This window comes from Scatophagus argus, chromosome 9 (genome assembly GCF_020382885.2).
Source record: "Scatophagus argus isolate fScaArg1 chromosome 9, fScaArg1.pri, whole genome shotgun sequence".
In the NCBI taxonomy this organism is placed as follows: Eukaryota; Metazoa; Chordata; class Actinopteri; family Scatophagidae; genus Scatophagus; species Scatophagus argus.
In genome coordinates, this window is record NC_058501.1 from 15,407,756 (window position 1) to 15,425,885 (window position 18,130).

The 18,130-nt window shown below is 43.4% G+C and overlaps 1 protein-coding gene across 2 annotated transcripts in view; it reads right to left on the bottom strand.

Moving 5' to 3' along the window:
• Window positions 1–1,638: 1,638 nt before the first annotated feature.
• si:dkey-246i14.3 (ephrin A4) overlaps window positions 1,639–18,130 on the bottom strand; it is a 30,084-nt gene continuing 13,592 nt past the window's right edge. The window contains exons 2-5 of one of the 2 annotated variants that reach the window (XM_046399347.1): window positions 12,840–13,138; window positions 9,134–9,202; window positions 3,552–3,578; window positions 1,639–2,891 (exon numbers count right to left, since the gene is read on the bottom strand). In XM_046399347.1, the coding sequence (XP_046255303.1) occupies window positions 2,800–2,891; window positions 3,552–3,578; window positions 9,134–9,202; window positions 12,840–13,138 (487 nt within the window). In that variant the 3' untranslated portion in view covers window positions 1,639–2,799. Of the gene's footprint in view, window positions 2,892–2,979; window positions 3,231–3,551; window positions 3,579–9,133; window positions 9,203–12,839; window positions 13,139–18,130 lie in introns of those variants that run through there. The other variant, XM_046399348.1, reaches the window with a different exon arrangement.

Genomic DNA, 18,130 nt, shown 5'->3' on the forward strand with positions numbered 1-18,130 from the left:
CGCGGGCCTTTCACGAACATCTAAAATTATATAATATGGAAACATCTGTCCATAATTATGAAGTGTATTTTGGAGGGCGAGTTCAGCTCCAGCGTTAGTACATTTACACAGCGAATTTGTTCAAAACATCAACATTCTCAAGTACAAAGACATTCTGAGAAATTTTTGGTCGGGATTGTTCAAACATTTAATCAATATCACCCTGTTAAATAAAAGCTTTGGTTTGTACATCCTTGCACTGGAATAAACAGCCATACAGTTTTCACACAGCTAAAATCAAAGTGGACATAGACTTGTTTTTTTTTGTTTTTTTTACACCGGTCGAGAAGTATCCCTCACTTTCCACTTATTTCCATGTGCTTAGTTTATCATTCATTCACAATGGGAAAAAAGAATGAAAACATCAGCCTTGGAAATTCCTATGTGAAGGTCAAAATCAAAGGCAGTTCATAACATGCCTCAACAGTGACAAACATGTCATCAGAAGAGATCATAAACCATGAAATAGGAGCATTAGCCCTATTATCCAGGAAATTGCCTTTCTGGCTTCACAAGAAGCTCTACATTACAGGCAACATAAATGGAAATGCATTTACAGCTTATTTGGATGTACACTTCTATATTTAAAGCATAAAACAAAAACATCTCCTCTTGCTCTCCATTCAGTCTCAGTTCTGTGTTTACTGAAAAGAAATACAGTCACTACTTTAAGGTCAATGTATTGGCAATGACGCTTCAGGGACTATTAATACCAGGAGTCTATTGGGTATCTGAGTCTTATCAGACTTTGGCTGCCCATAGATAAAAACCCAGCTCAATATTCCACTAGGTTACTCACATTACAGTGGCCTCTTACACCACAAGGTCATTTCAAGTCCCCGAAGTCTCCTTATCGCCATACTCCTGTGTATTACACTGGATGTGTGTGTTCTGCAAATAAAGTTGTGTGCATTGTCACCGAGACCTGCGGTTACATAAAACATCGATACTTTCAAAAGTTAAATGAAGATCGACTCGAAGAGTTTAAATGCAATCATATTTATTTTGTTGTCTCGCCGTAAAAAAAAAAAAATATAGAGGCTCAGATTGCAGTTGGATCTTCACAGAAGAAGCTACATTCTTCACTAAAATGTGAAAGCAGAACACATTACACACACACACACACACACACAAAGAAATCAAAAAACAATTGCTAGTATACATGATTATGAAAATCTACATCACAGAAATTATTTTACAACTTTTCGAATGTCATTTAGGAAATAAACATACAAAACCCAAATAGGATGACGCTGGTGTAAATCACAGCATGAAACCCAAATATTTTGAGAAAAAATATATTAAGTGCTAGCAATGTGCAACCTATTGTCTGAGCTCAAGTCACGGAATAATGTGGGGCAATAATTATAACCTTATAAATATACTTAATTTCATTGGAACCTACACACCTTTATCATCTCTAATTCAAATTTTAACAAAACTGGAAAACTAAGGAATCTCTAATTAATTATGATATTTTTCTTAATTGATGACAGTAAATTACAGTGGTGTCACAATTTGATAAAATTAAATTCATTGCACCATCAAATCAATTAACTTGTGAAACTACATTGCAGGAGAGGACATTGAAAATCTACCAGTATATGCATAAGTATCCATAATTTAAATCATTGTTTGTGTCTGCAAAAATGTTTTTTTTTTTTTAATTGTGCACTTAAATATTTTAATCATTTCTCATCAAAACATTGAATGATGTTGTTAATATTTCATTTTGCAGAATATATTAACTATAGAGTAATACCTAAACTCAGAGATCCCGCATAAAGAAAAACAACAACAACAAAAAGAACAAAAATCTGGTCTGCACATCTGGTTGATCAACAGGAGCGTCGACCAATCAGCCTCCTCAGAGTGTACAGCGGAGCGAGACGAGGTGATTTACCCATAAACCCCTCTGTTCTGTGCTTTATTCTGGAACAGGCGGAAGGTGGAGAGGCAGAACAGCAGGGGATCCATCAGAGAGGACAAACTCAGTCCCAGGTCCCATCATTACCATACAGCACCAAAATGTAATGTCCAGTTTCTGAGCCTATGGTCAACCCAGTCCAACTCCAGTTAAACCAGTTTAATCCCAGTAGGGGGCGCAGCACCCCTGTCTGACTATTCCAGAATATTCCCTGCTTCCTCCTAAAATGCCAAAATCTGATTATGTACAAAGGTTTGACACAGCTTTCTTACTGACATGCAAATAAGGCAGTTTAAAATGTGTCAACCATTTGAGTCTGCCCATAAAAACTAAAAGAAGCGAGCAGAAAGCCTCTGATTTGAGCCACTCAGTACAGTAGTATGTGTTCATTTGGCCACTCTTAAATTGTAGGCAGGTTCTCAAAAAGAAGTTAGTCCAACACAGTATGCAGAAAATGAGAAACAGATGTGAAAGAGAGAAACTTTGGCCCGATGGACTGTTCTTCTGACATCAAAGTTGGAAAAGGGTCTTATGACTAGCTCTGTGTGTAATATTCTACAACTGGGAGAGGAAAATAACAAGAAACGAATCACTGTTATTCGGCATCTCGGTCCCTGAGTCACTGTTCTGGAAAAGACACCTGATTCTTTCAGGAATTTCACAGATAAACAGCCACAAGGTAATATGTGTCATTTGCGATAGCTTAGCATAGATTGCATTGTGTCATTCACTGTCTGAGCGTAGATTGCATTGTGTACTTGAACGTCTGAGTAACATCTCCTGATCTGACGGAGAACGGGTTGCGAGGTCAGCCGCGAGGAAGGAAGTGGAAGTCAGGTAGTCAGCAGCAGGATGAATACGAGGGTGAGGAGGAGTGTAGGTGAAGCTGTCCTCAGTAAGCAAACACTACTTCGAGACACAGTTACTGAAAGAGAGAGTAAAACTTAATGAATAAAATATTATGCATAAAATTTGCAATGTGGCCAGAAGTATGTGGACACAAGCATTTGGACCATGGTTTAACTCCACTTTATAAAAATCTAAATGTCACAGCTTACAAAGACATTACAGGCAATAGTGTGCCTCCTAATCTGTGACAATGGTTTCTGGAAGGTCCTTGGTCTCTGAGGTTTGTAGCACAGTTGTAGAATTACTTCACTGAGCCACAAAGAGCTCCGACCTCAATGGCATCAAGCACCTTTGGGATGAACTGGACTTGTGAGGCCTCATCACACCTGTATCATCATTGTGGCTGAGTAAATCCCTGCAGACAGATTCCAAAATCTTATGGTAAAGCTCCGCAGAGCAGTGAAAGCCATCATAGAAGCACATCAATGGCCACTGTTTCAGGATGAAGTCACATCTATGTAACATCTGAATGTCCACATACTTCTGGCCATGTTGAACACTTCCTATTTGACAAATTTTGATAATGATGAATAAAAATAGGCTTTACGTATATTCCCATTTCTTATCTTTGAGTTTTCATCCAGATATTGTGCTCTATTCTTGCTTTTGTTTGCAACAACGGCTGTAACAGATACACGTAACTTGAGACGGAGACAGAAAGACAAAGATACCTCACCTTGTATTTGTTTTGAACCTTCTGATGCTGTAATAAGAGAGAGAGGAGAGGATTTAGATAAAGTTGAGGCAGAGAAACAAGTTGCTGATTGGTCATTTTTTTTGCTTAACTTTCTCAATAAAGCTGCTGCTTTGTGGAACAAAAGAAGCAAGAAACAGACAAATGACCAGGAGAAGGTATTTACCATTACTCAAAGCCTAACGCCATGAAAAATGAGTACTGACTAGCTGTGCAACCCCAAATATGTCCCCTATGCAAATTCTCTTAAAGGTCGGATAAAAAAAGAGCTTGAGAAGCATGGCAACAGGAAAAGATAGTGTTATGTAAATTAGGAGGAGTAAGAATGATCAAGATTATACAGAGGGGATACAGGAAATGAAAAAGAAGGGTGTGGGGGGGGGGGGGGGGGGGGGGAGGACAAAAAAACACAAGAAACTGAAAATGACAGAGCGAAACCAAGAAGTGGACAGAAGATGAAAGAAGGAACGGTGGAGACCCGAGTGAGAAAGTACGGCGGAAAAAAGAAGGTTGGAAAGATTGAAACAAGGTCAGACAGAGAGAAAAGGGAGGGAGAGAAAGAGACGGGAAAGCAGGGGGGTTGTTTGTGTCTGGGCGTCACTTTCTCAGCAGGGGGCGGACTAAAAGGAAATAATGGAGGGAAGGATGGAGGGATGTAAGAATGAAGGGACGGGGTGGGGTGAGAGAAGTGGTGAGGAGAAGGAAGTAAAATACAGGTGGTGAGTAAAAGAGCCGCCATGTAACATCAGTGACAGAGGACGGAAGGTTAGGAAACTGAGATGAGGCTGCACTACTGCAACTGTTATTATATCGATCTACGGCCTCGACACCGCAAGCCCGGAGACTCCCGCAAACACACACACCAACACACGAGCATGCACACAAAGGCGCACGTGAAGACAAAGTGTGTACTGATGTCTCCAGGAAAGCTACCACCTATCCACATCCCACAGCGATTGACTGAGATTATGAGAGAGGAAATGGGACACTGCGAGCTCATCTGTTGTAGAGTCACACACACACACACACACACATAGAAAGGATTTGTTGAATGAAGGGTTAGCGGAGGAACACTGTGTGTGTGTGTGTGTGTGTCTGTAAGCTCCATCTTGTACCTACAGGTCTCTGCAGCAACATGTCGCTCCGACAGACACGAACCACTAAATTACTCCCAGGTTCTGTACAACTAACGACCATCTAGGGGTTAACGAACCATTAAATAGCATGCTGGGTCTGGGCCTCTCACCGAGCTGGTGTGTGTGCTGTAATTGTGAGTGTTTGTAGGACAAATCAAAGCAAATCGAGACAAACCTTTCATGCTTTAAATAGAGCTGCAGCACTTGCACAAAGCGGAACAAATATAATGTTCATTTCTAAATGAAAAATGTTGCTTTTCCTCACTCGACCCATGTTTTAATACAATTTAATGAGCAGAGAATATATATTAATTAGCTGTCTTTTCAAGTTTAATTTGTGTCATTAAATGTGTGTAATTTCATCAATAAAGCAATTTAAATCTATTAACAACACTTACATAAAAGATAAAAATAACTATACCTGGTAGGCTATAACTTTAACCTTTTCTTTACTTTTGTGTGTTTTTTTGTGGACATCTTCGATGTGGCAAATGTACTCGGGAAGAGGAAAAACACTCAACAGTATCAATTATCGTGTGTGCGACTTCACGCCGCTCTTCGAAATCTAAAACGATAAATGCCTCGTGTGTACCCGGCTGTGTGTGATATGTGTGTTTTGATCTGCTTATAATTACATAATCTATGCAAAACCGAACACTGCGGACACCAGTTTGTTAACACAATAATTTTGGTCATCGTGATCTTCGCCACAAAATGGCGTCCATGGTGGTGTGACTGCAAGTCATCTCTGCACTGCAGTCAGAAAACACACAGCACGTGTAAATGTACATGTACAACCTTGGCTAAATGTGTGTGTCTGCGTGTGTGACTGTGTGTGTGTGCGCATATGCATGCCCATGTATATATATATATATATATGTGTGTGTGTGTGTGTGTGTGTGTGTGTGTGTGTGCATGTCTCCAGTCAGCTCCACTGCAGAGACAGACACTGTTCCACCATCCCACCTCTTCTTTCATGCCGCCATTTTATACACGCAGGAGCTAATGCTAACCAAGCCTGACTGTTAGCACTTTACTAAAAACAAGAAAAAAAAATTGCGAAAGAGGGTGAAGAAAATGGCGATCGAAAAACACAAATCGACGAAAGCGATTAAAGTCAAATTCTGAGCGGATTCTGAGTTCGGGATCCGAGGGAGCTCGGATGGGCAAACCGGTGCGTGTATGTTCGAGTTTTGTCCTTGTGTGTATTGAGTTCAGAGGGTACAAAGGTATTTGGGAGAGAGTGGGTTGGGGGGGGGGGCTAAAGGAGAGCAGCGATGTAAGAAATTTCTCCTGCACAAAAAAAAAAATATGGCAGGAAAAAAAGAGAAGGAAACTGGGGGAAATGGTGAAGCTCTGCAAACTGAAATGAATGCAATGGACTGCTCACAGCAGGAGAACGACAGGGAAAAAAAATAAGAGAGACGAAGAGAGAATGGGAATCAATTAGAGAGAGAGGGAAGTTGGTCTATAATGGTTTCTCACAGTAGGATGGCTGAAAAAGAGAAAGGCTGAGAGGCAGAGCGACAAGGAGAAGAGGAGAGATAAACACAACAGGAGGAGTTTTAGGGAGAAGTTGCAGCGAAAAAAAAGCAAAAGGTAAGTATGGAGCGAGAGGCGAAGCGAGCCGGTGAAAGATGCAATAGAGGGCTGCGGGGCACCAGAGATTTCACATGACACCAGCCTGCCGATGCCGTTTCAGAGCCTTGTGTTCTGATGCAACACGGGCTCAAGCACCTTTCAGCGAAGCTCGTTCACTGACGCGATTCATGACAGTGTTCAAATAAACATCACATCACTATGCTGAGAAAACAGAACCAAAACCTAAAAACAACGCTCCAAGCAACAACCAGGATGGGGGACTTGGGGTGGGGGGGGCATGAGAGACACACACACACACACACAGGATGTCATTAGGAGCCTCCTGCGTCACTGAGTCTGTCCTACCTGGTTTGTGGTGTTCTTGGGTTAAATTAAGGCAATAAACACACACATTGACACACTGGAGAGGAGACCGAGGGACTGGCGTGCGGTAGCTGACCTTGGAACAATGACAGCGTACCTGACGGACCCTCTCACTGTCACCACTCTGTCCTTCAGACCAGTGTGAGGCAGGTGTGTGTGTGTGTGCGCACACTGATAATTAATTCAAACACCCACAACAGGGCATCCCCACATGGAACTACCTTTTAATCATATGGACTGCTTTGTGGAAAAAAAAATTAAAAAGTTTGGGGAGAGAGAAAGCGGTGCGTGGTTTGAAGTTCAGGTAAGAGACAAGATGTAGCTGAAGGACAAGAGGCAGCTATAGCCGAAGGCCACACACACACCCTCACACTTGGGGGAATACACAGGCATGCTGTGCCCTGCTGCCATGCTACCTGTCAGATAAAAGGCAACCTGAACAGGAAAGAACCAGAGAGTATGTGAGGTGTTACAGGGAACAACACAACAGCAGCTGTGGTAAACCGTCACTAATGGACAGTCAAAGAAAGAGAGAGAGAGAGAGAGACAGTCCAACTCCCCTTCCTCTCCTCTCTCATCCATCTCATTCACTCTTCTCTCTCCAGCCTCACGTATTCCCATCTCAACGCACTCGCCGCTCAGCATGAGCATGACAAAGATGGAGCGGAGCGGACAAATGGGGAGAGGGAGTCGCGCGAGTAACTGTACTGCGGTTATGGAGATACAAGAAAGAGATAGAGAAGACACAGGGAAGGTGGAAGAAGGTGGGTTGAGGAGGGGTGGAGTCAAGCGAGGACGAAAGGAGGAAGTGTAAGAGACTGCGATGGATGGTGCCTAGATTAGTTTTGCTCCAGTAGCGAAAGATCATAAAAAATGAGGAAGGGGGGAGAGAGCTGAGGAGACAGAGAGAAGGGGAGGATTAGTGCCACTTCAGGAATGACAGAAGAGTAGAAAAGAAAGAACGGGAGGTTGGGGGGTGAAAGACAAGGAGAGGGAGATCCTGAAATTTAGTCGGGATTAGTTTTGGTTAAGGAACAGGATGAGAGGGAGAGAGAAGAAAACAAGAAAAGGAAACAGCCGCCGAAAGTATGTGCATCTTTGTAGGTGGAAGTCTTTCTAATGTGAAGTAATGGGCTTGAACAGTAAAGTCAAGTGTGTGTGTGTGTGTGTGTGTGTGTGTGGGTGCGCGCGCATGTCTCTGCACAGTCCAGGTGATTTCAAATATTCTGATTATTTCCGGCTCGGATAGGCTGATTGGGGAATTCTGTCAGAAGGTCAAGACAACATTAGCATTTTCTCACTGAACAAGTATCCGTGGCTTTTCTAATTAATGACAGCAGGATAATTAACACATAAAAAAAGCCATCAGCCTTCACTCTGGTAATAACACAGCAAATTACTCGCGCCGGAACAGTGATGGTATTTAAGAATTCATTCGAGGCAGTTGGGCTCTTTTTATTCTGGTTTTTGAAAAATTTTTGTATGCCACCAATTTAATCAAGGGAGCGTGATTGGGAGCCATTCGTCAGACTACATGTAGGAATTTAGTGAGCGGGTCTCACACACTCACACACACACACACACACACAGACACACAACCTTGCAAACAGTTCTCTTGAATAAAAGAAGTGTGCATTAGTACAGCCTGGGACAACGCGACAAGCCCCCCCCTGCAGATAGTACTGGGATGGGAACTGGGACAGACGTCTCAGACACGCATATGAGGACACACGCATACACATAATCACTCACTCACACACACACAAACTTGTGCAAATTAAACCACCAGAGAGCACACGCAAAGGCCTGTAGACCCACACAAGAGGCCACAAAAACACAAACTGCACAGACAAAATGTTCATACACGTAGAAATGCCTACACACACACACACACACACACACACCAACAACTGTACAGCGATTCCCACAGTGACTGGGCAACATTCCCAACCGGAATGGGCAGCTCACTGGACTGGAAGACTAACATTTCTCCAGGCGCACTCTGGATTAGATCAATGCTGGGAATTTCACACAGGGACAGAGAGATGGAGAGTGGGAGAATGAGAGAGACAAGGGGGGGAAAAATGAAGGAGAGAATGGACGGGTGTGTGTGTGTGTGGGGGGGGCACTTTAGATGGAACTAATGCTTAAAAAACCCTCAATCCAATTAGGTTTAAAAGCCATTGTGGAGATGAGAGTGGAGTTCATGTAGTTTTAACAAGGAGGGAGTCTCATCTTACGAGATTCAAGGTTGTGAGGGGTAAAGATACATTTAGTTTCATTGATAAAAGTGGGGAACAGAGGGAGGAGGAGGAGGGGCAACAGAGGGAGTTGTGGCGGGGATGAGTAGCAGCCTAAACACCATGCCATACAGCCCTGATAGTACACATGAGAGAGGCAGACAGTCAGGAGTCAAAAGAGAAGCATGAAAGGAAGAACAGATGAAAAGAGGAGTGTACTCACTGGGCTCGCAGCACACGGTGACACGCAACTTCATACATGGCAGCGGAGGGCCTTCATCTGTGGGTAGAGCTGGAAAAAGGGAGAAGAGGGAAAGAAATAAGCACGCTGCTTATATGTTAACCCCAACAAACAGCTCGTAAAGAGACGTTTGCATATGCCGACTGTTCTTCCCATCAAATCTGCTCTTTGAGGACTCTCTTGGTACTTAATTATTACGAAAATCTACAAAACTAAAAATACCCCAGCAACTTTGTTTTCCTGTTTCTACCATAACTCTACATCATAAAACACACGACACCAGCAGGAAGAACTACGCTGTCTGCCTGTGTCACAGAGTCAAACATATTTCACACTTACTTGCACAGCTAAATAAAAACAATAAAATATACAATTTAGTGTGCAGCCATAAAAGTGTGCCACTGCACTGATATCAAAAGTGATCATGGCTCACATGGGAAAACTAGCAAACATCAGCTGTATTACCTGTCAGTTTAGCATTGCTTTGGCAAAACAAATCTGCCTGGAAACTGCAGTTAAATGGCTTTATATATTTGAATTATTCACAAACAGCTGCTATCTCAACAGGGACCCACCGCATAAGCCGAGTGCATGATCACTAACAGTCTGTCTGTATCTATAATTTCAACTGATAAGATACAGCGCAGTGTGACAGTGAGGCTGTGTTATAAAGCCATCATCTACAGCGGCTAGGAGAGCTCAAATCGCACTGAAAAAACAGAGGGGAAAAAAAACAATCTTCCAATGTTGATAACACATATGTCAGATTAAGAAAAAAAATGCTGCAAACAAAAGAAACAACAGAAACTGAGAAGCATTTTCACTGAACATTCTAGCTAATACAGAAAGGCAGCCAAGTGCGAGTTCCAGCGCTGCAGAAGTTTCCAGTGGAAACTAAAAACTGACGAACGTGCCTCGACATGTGACTGGACTAAAGACCAGCACTCGTCAGTGATGTTGGACGGTGAGCTACTGGTGTTCACTCCTGAAGAGTTGACCTTTGACCACATTAACTTTAAGCCCTCCCGCATTCAAAAGCGAGTTTTGCTTATTGTTCCTCCACTGGTTTGCGCTTCGCTGCGCGGAATGATGCGGAGTTGGACGAGAGAAAGCTGGTTTCACATTCATCTCGCTGAAGGGGCAACGTTTCTCTGTGCTCACCTTAAAGTTCAGTTTAAAGCACGCATGTAGGAGCGGGACTTTTTGACATCCCAGCCAGTTTTGAACCTAATTATTGTCTGGTAAGTGAAACGTCATGCACTGGGATAAAAACAATATTTGCAGATTGTTCAAGAAATAGATGTGCTTTGAAGAAGTAGTAGAAGTTTAATTAGCTGAAAGTTTAATATTAATTGAAAACAATCAAAAAAATATTATTCAAAGCTACTCTTTCCAATCTCCATATTTATTTTGTTTTTGCATGTAACCTTGCATGTTGATTTAACTAGCATTTACCTTTCACTAATTTGCAACACGTCCTTCAGTTTTTGTGTCTCCTGGAAACTTTAGCTGTACTGTCTTAGACTTTTCTGTATTTGTTTGAGTTAACTTAAGTGCAGTGTGTTTCTATGTGTTGTCAAAATGTTGAAATGCGTTCTTAATTTGATGTTTTATTGATTTGCTTGTGTTTCATTAAGGCACCAAGTTCTTTGGGCCCATATTACTGCCCCCCTAAAACGGTTCCCCGTTAGGAGGAATCAGAGGATGTCAAGGTGTTTCCTGTTTGTGGTGATCCACTTACATGCAGAACCAAAGGGCGTCGGTCAGCAGACCCAGAGACAGCGACTTGTCAGTGTCACAGTCTGTGGGAGCCGAAGAAAAGAGCTGAGCCCAGCTCAGACTGAGCCAGCTAATATCATTAGTATTACTAATACTATTGTACTGTTCTCCCGGGCTAATGCCATTATAATGTCTGTAGTGCTGCGGGTCCATTCAGCACACAAACCCCAGAGCCAGACATTTGGACCAACTTTACGCCTTATCTTTGATGTGGACAAAACACACACAATCGCTCTGAGCCCGATGTGGCCTGACCAGGCAGGGGGGGGACACCCATTGTTGCCTTTCTCTGAACAACCACAATAGCTCAGTGTGTGTATGTGTACATATACACATGTGTGTGTGTGTGTGTTAGCGTGTGTGGGGAACCACTCTCTCATGCCCTCACAATGCTCCATTGTCCCTTGGACCGCAACAGTAATTTATGTAAAGATTCTGTCTTTCTTTCTCTTCGTCTCATCGTCGCCTTTGTTGCTCTCCTCTTTCTTTCTCCAGTGTGGATTCCTCTCATCCGGCCTCACTTGCCCCCCCTCCCGTCCTGTACTGTCAGACTGTGTCCATCTTTTGCTCTTTCTCTCCCTCTGTCACTCCTCCACGCTTCTCTACCTCCATCTGCTTCTCTGCCTGCCTTTTTTTTCCTTCCAACACTGTCGTCCCTTATTGATCTCCATTTCTTCCTCCTACACTTTGCCGTCCCTCTGTCTCTTTGTTGTCACCCCTCCACACCATGCATTCACTTGACTCTTTCATTCTGTGCCTTGTTTCATGTCCTCCCCCTCTTGGCTGGACTGACACCACAAGTTGTAAAAAGTGCGAAAAAAAAAAGAATCAACTGATTTTACAGCCACTAAGCCATCTTCTGTCTCTCTGCCTCCCTTTTCTACCTCCACTGGTTTGAAATAAAGGAGGTGAGGGGAGAACAGCACAAAAGAAGAAGCCATCACAAAAGTTGTGTAACTTTCTACCGAAAAAATGAAATTAATGTCAGTTTGTGTGAATTTATGGAAAACGCTCATGTTATAAGCTGCTTTCACTTGTCTTCCGTCAGCCTGAAGCGGATATTCATTGTTTCACTAAAATTCCTCACTAAAAAATAAGGGATGACGCACTTTGCATAGTAAAAACACACTTTTTTAGCTATCTATTGATGTTCAGTTCCCAGCTCTTGTTCATCAATACTTCTAGTCTCTCTGCAGACAAAATTAATCTGCAACCACATTTGTAATCAGTTAAGCATTACTATTAAAAGGAAGTCCTGATGAATGAGATTATCTCAGTCTGTGCTGTTTTACTCCTCCAGGTAAGGTAATTTAAGGACATGTGCTACACAGTTCAGCTATTTTCAAAGTTTAAACTTAAATTGTAGATGTTTTAGTCAGGAATATTTACTGTTACAGTGAAATACTGATTGGCAAAGGTTTGTTCCATTCCAAAAATCACCTCATACAACCTTAATTGTAAGAATTTTTATACACTGAAAATCTTTGACAAAAAGAGCAATTTGAGGGCATCACCTTTGGGTTTTTTTTAAATTTTTTGTATTTCATAGACAATTAATTGATTTTTTCAAAAACTGTGAACAGACAGACAACCCAAATAACTTGGTGGCCTAACTGACTGAAATACTGCAAGTCAAAATTGTCATATATCAAGAGTATACAAGTACTCAGATATTTCCTGAAGACTTTTTTATGACTGATTATTTAGCAATAATACACAACCAAATTAATTCAGATTAACTTATTAATTAGTTTAACATATTCTTTCAAATTAAACTGCATCAAAGTGCTTTGGTACTTTAGCAAACAATTTCAAATGACAACTGGTCCTACTTAAGAGCCACTTGAATGTCTGATCTCTGTGGCTGAATGATCCCCCCATACAGAAACAAACAGAACCTTCTACTCACAGCTGTAGTAGTAGTGGTGGCCTGGCAGAAACTCAAACCCCAGCGAGAAGGGGGTGAACCTTTGGATCTTTTCAGAGAAGCGCACTGGTCCAAAGGGGGCGTAGGGGGTGTTACACTCCCACCTCTTGATGGCCCCTCTGGTCTCCACACAACCCTGGAAAGAGGCCTCTCCCACCAAGTAGAGGGCCAGCGTCTCTGGTGGCTCGGGGCCCGGGGTCCCCTTGTCAGGATAGTGTGGGCAGTAAATGTCCAGGTAGTCGTTCAGATTCACCTGGATGGACAGATCTCCTGCTGTTAACCTGGAAGGTAGAATGACAACGACATGAATATTTCATGTAACGATTCCACAGAGTACATGACTTGAAGGGGAAAGAGAGGTGGTGATTAAGCACAGACAGAAAGCAGACAGATGACAGGTATTCCATAATTCCTTTGTGCCTGGAGGAATGTGGATAGTTACAGCAGATGGATGGTTCATCAATATTACACATAACGATTACACGGGGTGATAAAACAAAGTTGTGCGGTGCTTAAAAGAACATCTGAAGATTTGATACATCACAGTGATACAACTCCATTTTGCCAGCAAGCCAGCCGCATTGAGCAACAGATACAGCAGAGAGAACAACAATTCCTCTTATGCTAATTAAGATCACTGAGGAGAGTTCAGTGTAAAATAGGCTCGACTCCCTCTACACACTGCGCATGCACAACCACGTCTTCAGTCAAGGTTGACTGGCTTTAGGCATAACAACCATAACTCTGGACAAGGCAGCATCATTAGAACAGAAGAGCTGCATAATGCATGCTCTCTTAGACTGTCAGCTACAGTACAGAGTCAACAGTGTACAAACTAATATGGAGCAAGAGAAGACGAGAAAAAGACTGAGGGAAGAAGATGTAGGACAGAGAAAAAGAGGTATATTTAACATGCAGAAATCATAAGACTTCGTATGAGACGTAACAGCATGAAAAGACAAAGCAGGCGACGACAAATGAGCAGAGAAATGTGTGACAAACGGGTGGAAGCAGTGTGAGCGATGGAGTGACATGAGACGGGGCCCAGATGAAGACAGAAGGAGACATATGAAAAGAGAGCTGTTCAGACAGTTTAGAGCAGAGACGTGGAACAAAAAAAGAATAGGAAAAGGAAAAGAAGAAGACAGGTTGGACGAACAGGTAGAAAAAAATAATCGGAGTAAAGAGAAAAGAAAGTAAAGAGTTTTAATTAGCGACCCCAGAGAGTCCAAGTGCAGACCCACAGAGGGGAGAACAACAGAGTGGAAGAAAGAGAGGAGACGAACTTTAATTGGTCTCCTCTTTGTATGGAGTGCAGGAGAGAAGAATGAGGGGCAGAATGTGGCTTGGGCAGAAGGTTCAGGTCCATCAGTGGGAGTCTTTATAGAGGGGTGACAGAGCGGAGGAGAGAGGAAGGGTGTGCTGGGACTCAGTGAAGGGGAACATAAGTGGGGGAAATAAAGAAAAAAAAAATAAAAGGGTGTGGATTGGGAGGGGGTGGTGGTGGTGGATAGCAGAGGAGACTCAAGTTAAGTAGGTGGACAGAAAAGAGACCAAAAGGAAAATGAGAGGCAGGAGGAGAGCGGAGAAACAGCAGAAAGTGATGAACACTAAAGTGAAGCAGATAGACATGACAGGAAGCAAGAGATCGTGATGGTCCAGCAAATCTGCAGAGGGCATCAAAGATGGATGGAGCAATGAAGGGAAAAATGACAAGAGAGCGCCAAAGAGAGAGAGAGAGAGAGAGAGAGAGAGAGAGAAAAGAAATAGAAATCCATGTTTTCTGTTAATTTTGGGACACAATGGTGTGTATGTGAAGCAGGGAAGTGTGTTGCTGGAGGTTACAGGTGAGACCCTGAAGGCAGGTCTCACCAGAGCTGTTTCCTGCTCGATAGCTAGTGCGCAGAGTTAGCAATCTATCAATGGGACAGGACACCATTGATCAGGATCCCTCACTCAGGACACAAACACACACACACACACACACACTCTTGATCAATATCCCTTCTGTGTGTGTGGCCACATCCGATAGCTTTATTACCTGTGTGTGCTAATTACAACCGAACAAAGGTTTGCTGTCTAGTTAAAAGAACAAGAAAGCACATGAGACATTGTAAAAGCACACACGCACGCACTCTCTCTCTTTCTCACACACACACACACACACACAGCAGCCCGTTTACTCTTTGTACTACCTGTGGTGCTTCCCTAGGCTTCTCTGAGACTCAGAAATGTTTATTTAGGTGCACCAGCTGTGGAAGTGTGTGTGTGCATGTTCGTGCATGTGTATGTAATAGCAGACGTGTGCTGTGTCAACATGGTGCACTCCCTGCTACACATGTCATTCACCTCAAGCTTTTTCTGCACCACTCAAGTCCTGTTTTCTCCCCTCTCTCCCACCCCCCACTCCCCCAAATCTGCATTCCTCCTCACCCCTTTCCTCCGCTTGATCTCCACCCTTGTCTTTCCCCGCTTTAGATGACATACAGCTCCTCTGGCTTGCCCTCCTATTTCTGACTGCTCTCTATCCTACATTACCTCCACCCCAACCCCCCACCCTCCCACAAGCCTCCAACTTCGGCCGGCACCAGATGTACTCCAGCAATTACAGAGACGGTGTGCTCTACTGATGTCAAACTGTCAGCCCTCTTTCTATCCTCTCCCCATCCTTCCTTCCCTTTCCCTCTCTCCGGCCCTGGTAGGCTTGGGTACGCCCTAATTACACTCCGCATCCTCCCTTCCTGCCAGCCACCATGCAGCAGAGTGGTGACAGCACAGGAGAATCATGGGAGTACCAAAGAGCTGTGTGTGTCAAAGAACAGAGTGCTGGTGCAGCCTATCAGCAGGAGAGTTTGGTGGAAGCAGAAGAGAGGATTGGTTTGGTCCCGTGCTGGTGCAGAGGGGAGAGGGCAAAGACACAGAGGGACACACACACTTGCATTTAGGCCCATGTGGGTGTGAATACACACACATATACACACGCCAGGCATACACACACGAAAAACATAAAAGAACTTAAGGAGAATAAAACATGTTCTATCCCCCACGCCAGAGGGTGATCAGTGACACCCTTCTGAGCACTGGTGCAAGCTCTTGGTTGATAAAGAAAAATCTCACAGCGGAGCCGAATCAAAACTAACACGCTGGGCTCTTCAGTGGCGAAACTTGAAAAGGTTAATATTTGTCTTTTTCATAATAACAGGAAATCACATTCAAAAATTGAAGATAACCGTCCACGTCCATGTTAACGCATGTGCGGGGTATGTGTGTGTGTGTGTGGTTATAATGAAATGCAGAGGGTTGACTGTGGCAGAGACCTTTGATCCTTTAATATGAGAGAATAATTAAAGGAGCAACAATCCCACAACATGGCTTCAGGAATACAGAACAGATACTCGATCACGCAGTGCAGCTGCATACTGAATACACTTAGGCACTTAAAGCAAGTACTGCACATAAACATGGGGGGAAAATATTCTACTACAATGAAAATGCTAATAAAATGCTTACACTGTACTATGCATCTTAAATGAATTCAGAGAATTTATTCTGTACATATATAAACACTTTCATGCTGGTGATGGGACACAAGCAGACCGCAGTAAAAATCTGCTGGCTCCTTGTAGTGACGACGGGAGGCCGAATGGCTTGGTTCTTCCGTGGTCGAAACACAGCAGGGTGATCACTAACTGTGGTCACTACGCTGACTGGGCACAGCAAGCTGTGGTCACTGTGCCTTGGCTGGGCATAGCATGACCCAGCTTAGTCTTTATGGTGGCTGCTGCAATAACACTGAGGGTGATGAAGGGGGATCTGTGGTGCTCTCTCAGAGGATGACTTTGTGAAATGGTATTGTTTCTTTCATTTGTGTGTGTGTGTGTGTGTGTGAAGAAGTTTACCACATAATGACAGACGTAGTAGTTGTCAGGTGAGTCATTAATGCCACTGAATAAAATAACGTCAGCTTTGACATATGGGCATACTGATTGATTGATCTCAGTATTCTGGCCTCTGTGGGTGTGTTTGGTTAATGCAACTAGTCATCATAATTGCCCTTTCACACCAGCACGTTTTAAACATCCAAATGTCAAACAGAAATCACTTCATTGAGATGGAATCTGTAGTGGATTTGCTTGCTGAGGCAAAGTAAATCTGCCCTGAGCTTTTGCATTGAGTTCTGGTGACACGCACTGACACAAACACGTGCTCTTCTGATCAACTGGAAAATGTTTCACCTTTGCTAACCTTTAAGGGGAGGGAAAACTGGACTATCACAGTCAAATTAGCTATTCCATAAACTGCATTGTTTGCAGTCAGTAGGGAAGCTAGAGAAAAAACAACTGATTTTGTGCAGGTGAATAAAAAAAAAGACTTTGGACTCGTCAAAGGAAAAACAGCAGTGCACTGAGGGGAATAATTAAAAGTATGAGAGAACTTTATGACAAAAAGAGCCCAAAGACAGTCCAGGAGGAACAGAGAAGAACCAAAGAGAGAACATTCTCTTTCTTGAGGTCTCAAAGGCTACAGTGACCTTGTGCTCCACAGGCTATCCTATCTTCAGAGGAAGAGAGACAAGGAATCATAACTGCAGCACTACAACCACGAGTTAGACGATGAGAGGGAAAGAAAGCGAATTCATCTACATCTTTTCCAAGAATGTGCATTACTCAAACCTTTGTCTTCCTGTCTCAGCCTCTCTTCTGCGGGATATAGCAGAATCAGAAACAGGGCCCTCCCTCCACCTGGCCCTCTATTAGCCACGCCCCCTCAACTCCCACACAAAGCCATGCTGTGTCCAGAGCCCGAACCCCAGTGTTGTGTCTAACCTGGTGCTTACTCCCCTCAACGCGCACAAACAAGGACTTCACCCCCTACCTCTGACCATCTGGGGCCCCCCACCACCCCGCCTGCCCAGCTGGCTGAAAAATCCCTTTACCACCCCCACCTCCAATCTCACACCCTCAAGACTGGATTCTCAGTGTCATCAAACTGTGGCCAAAGAAGGCGATGAACCACTCCTCACAGAGAGGAAAGAGGGACTTAAGGGGAACAAGCTGTTGTTCTTATCTACTCCTTCCTGTTTGGTATGCCTACGTGAGTGTGAGTGTGTGTGCTTCCTTCAAGGTCAGCAGGAAGAGTATCTCTCCTCTACACCAGACCTTTTGCTTTCTTTTCTTTTACTTCTATCCTCCGATTGCAGACGGTATGTTTTTCTGCCTTTTCCTCCTCTTCGATCTTCACCCATTCAAGTGAAGTGAGGTTTTTCTTTACAT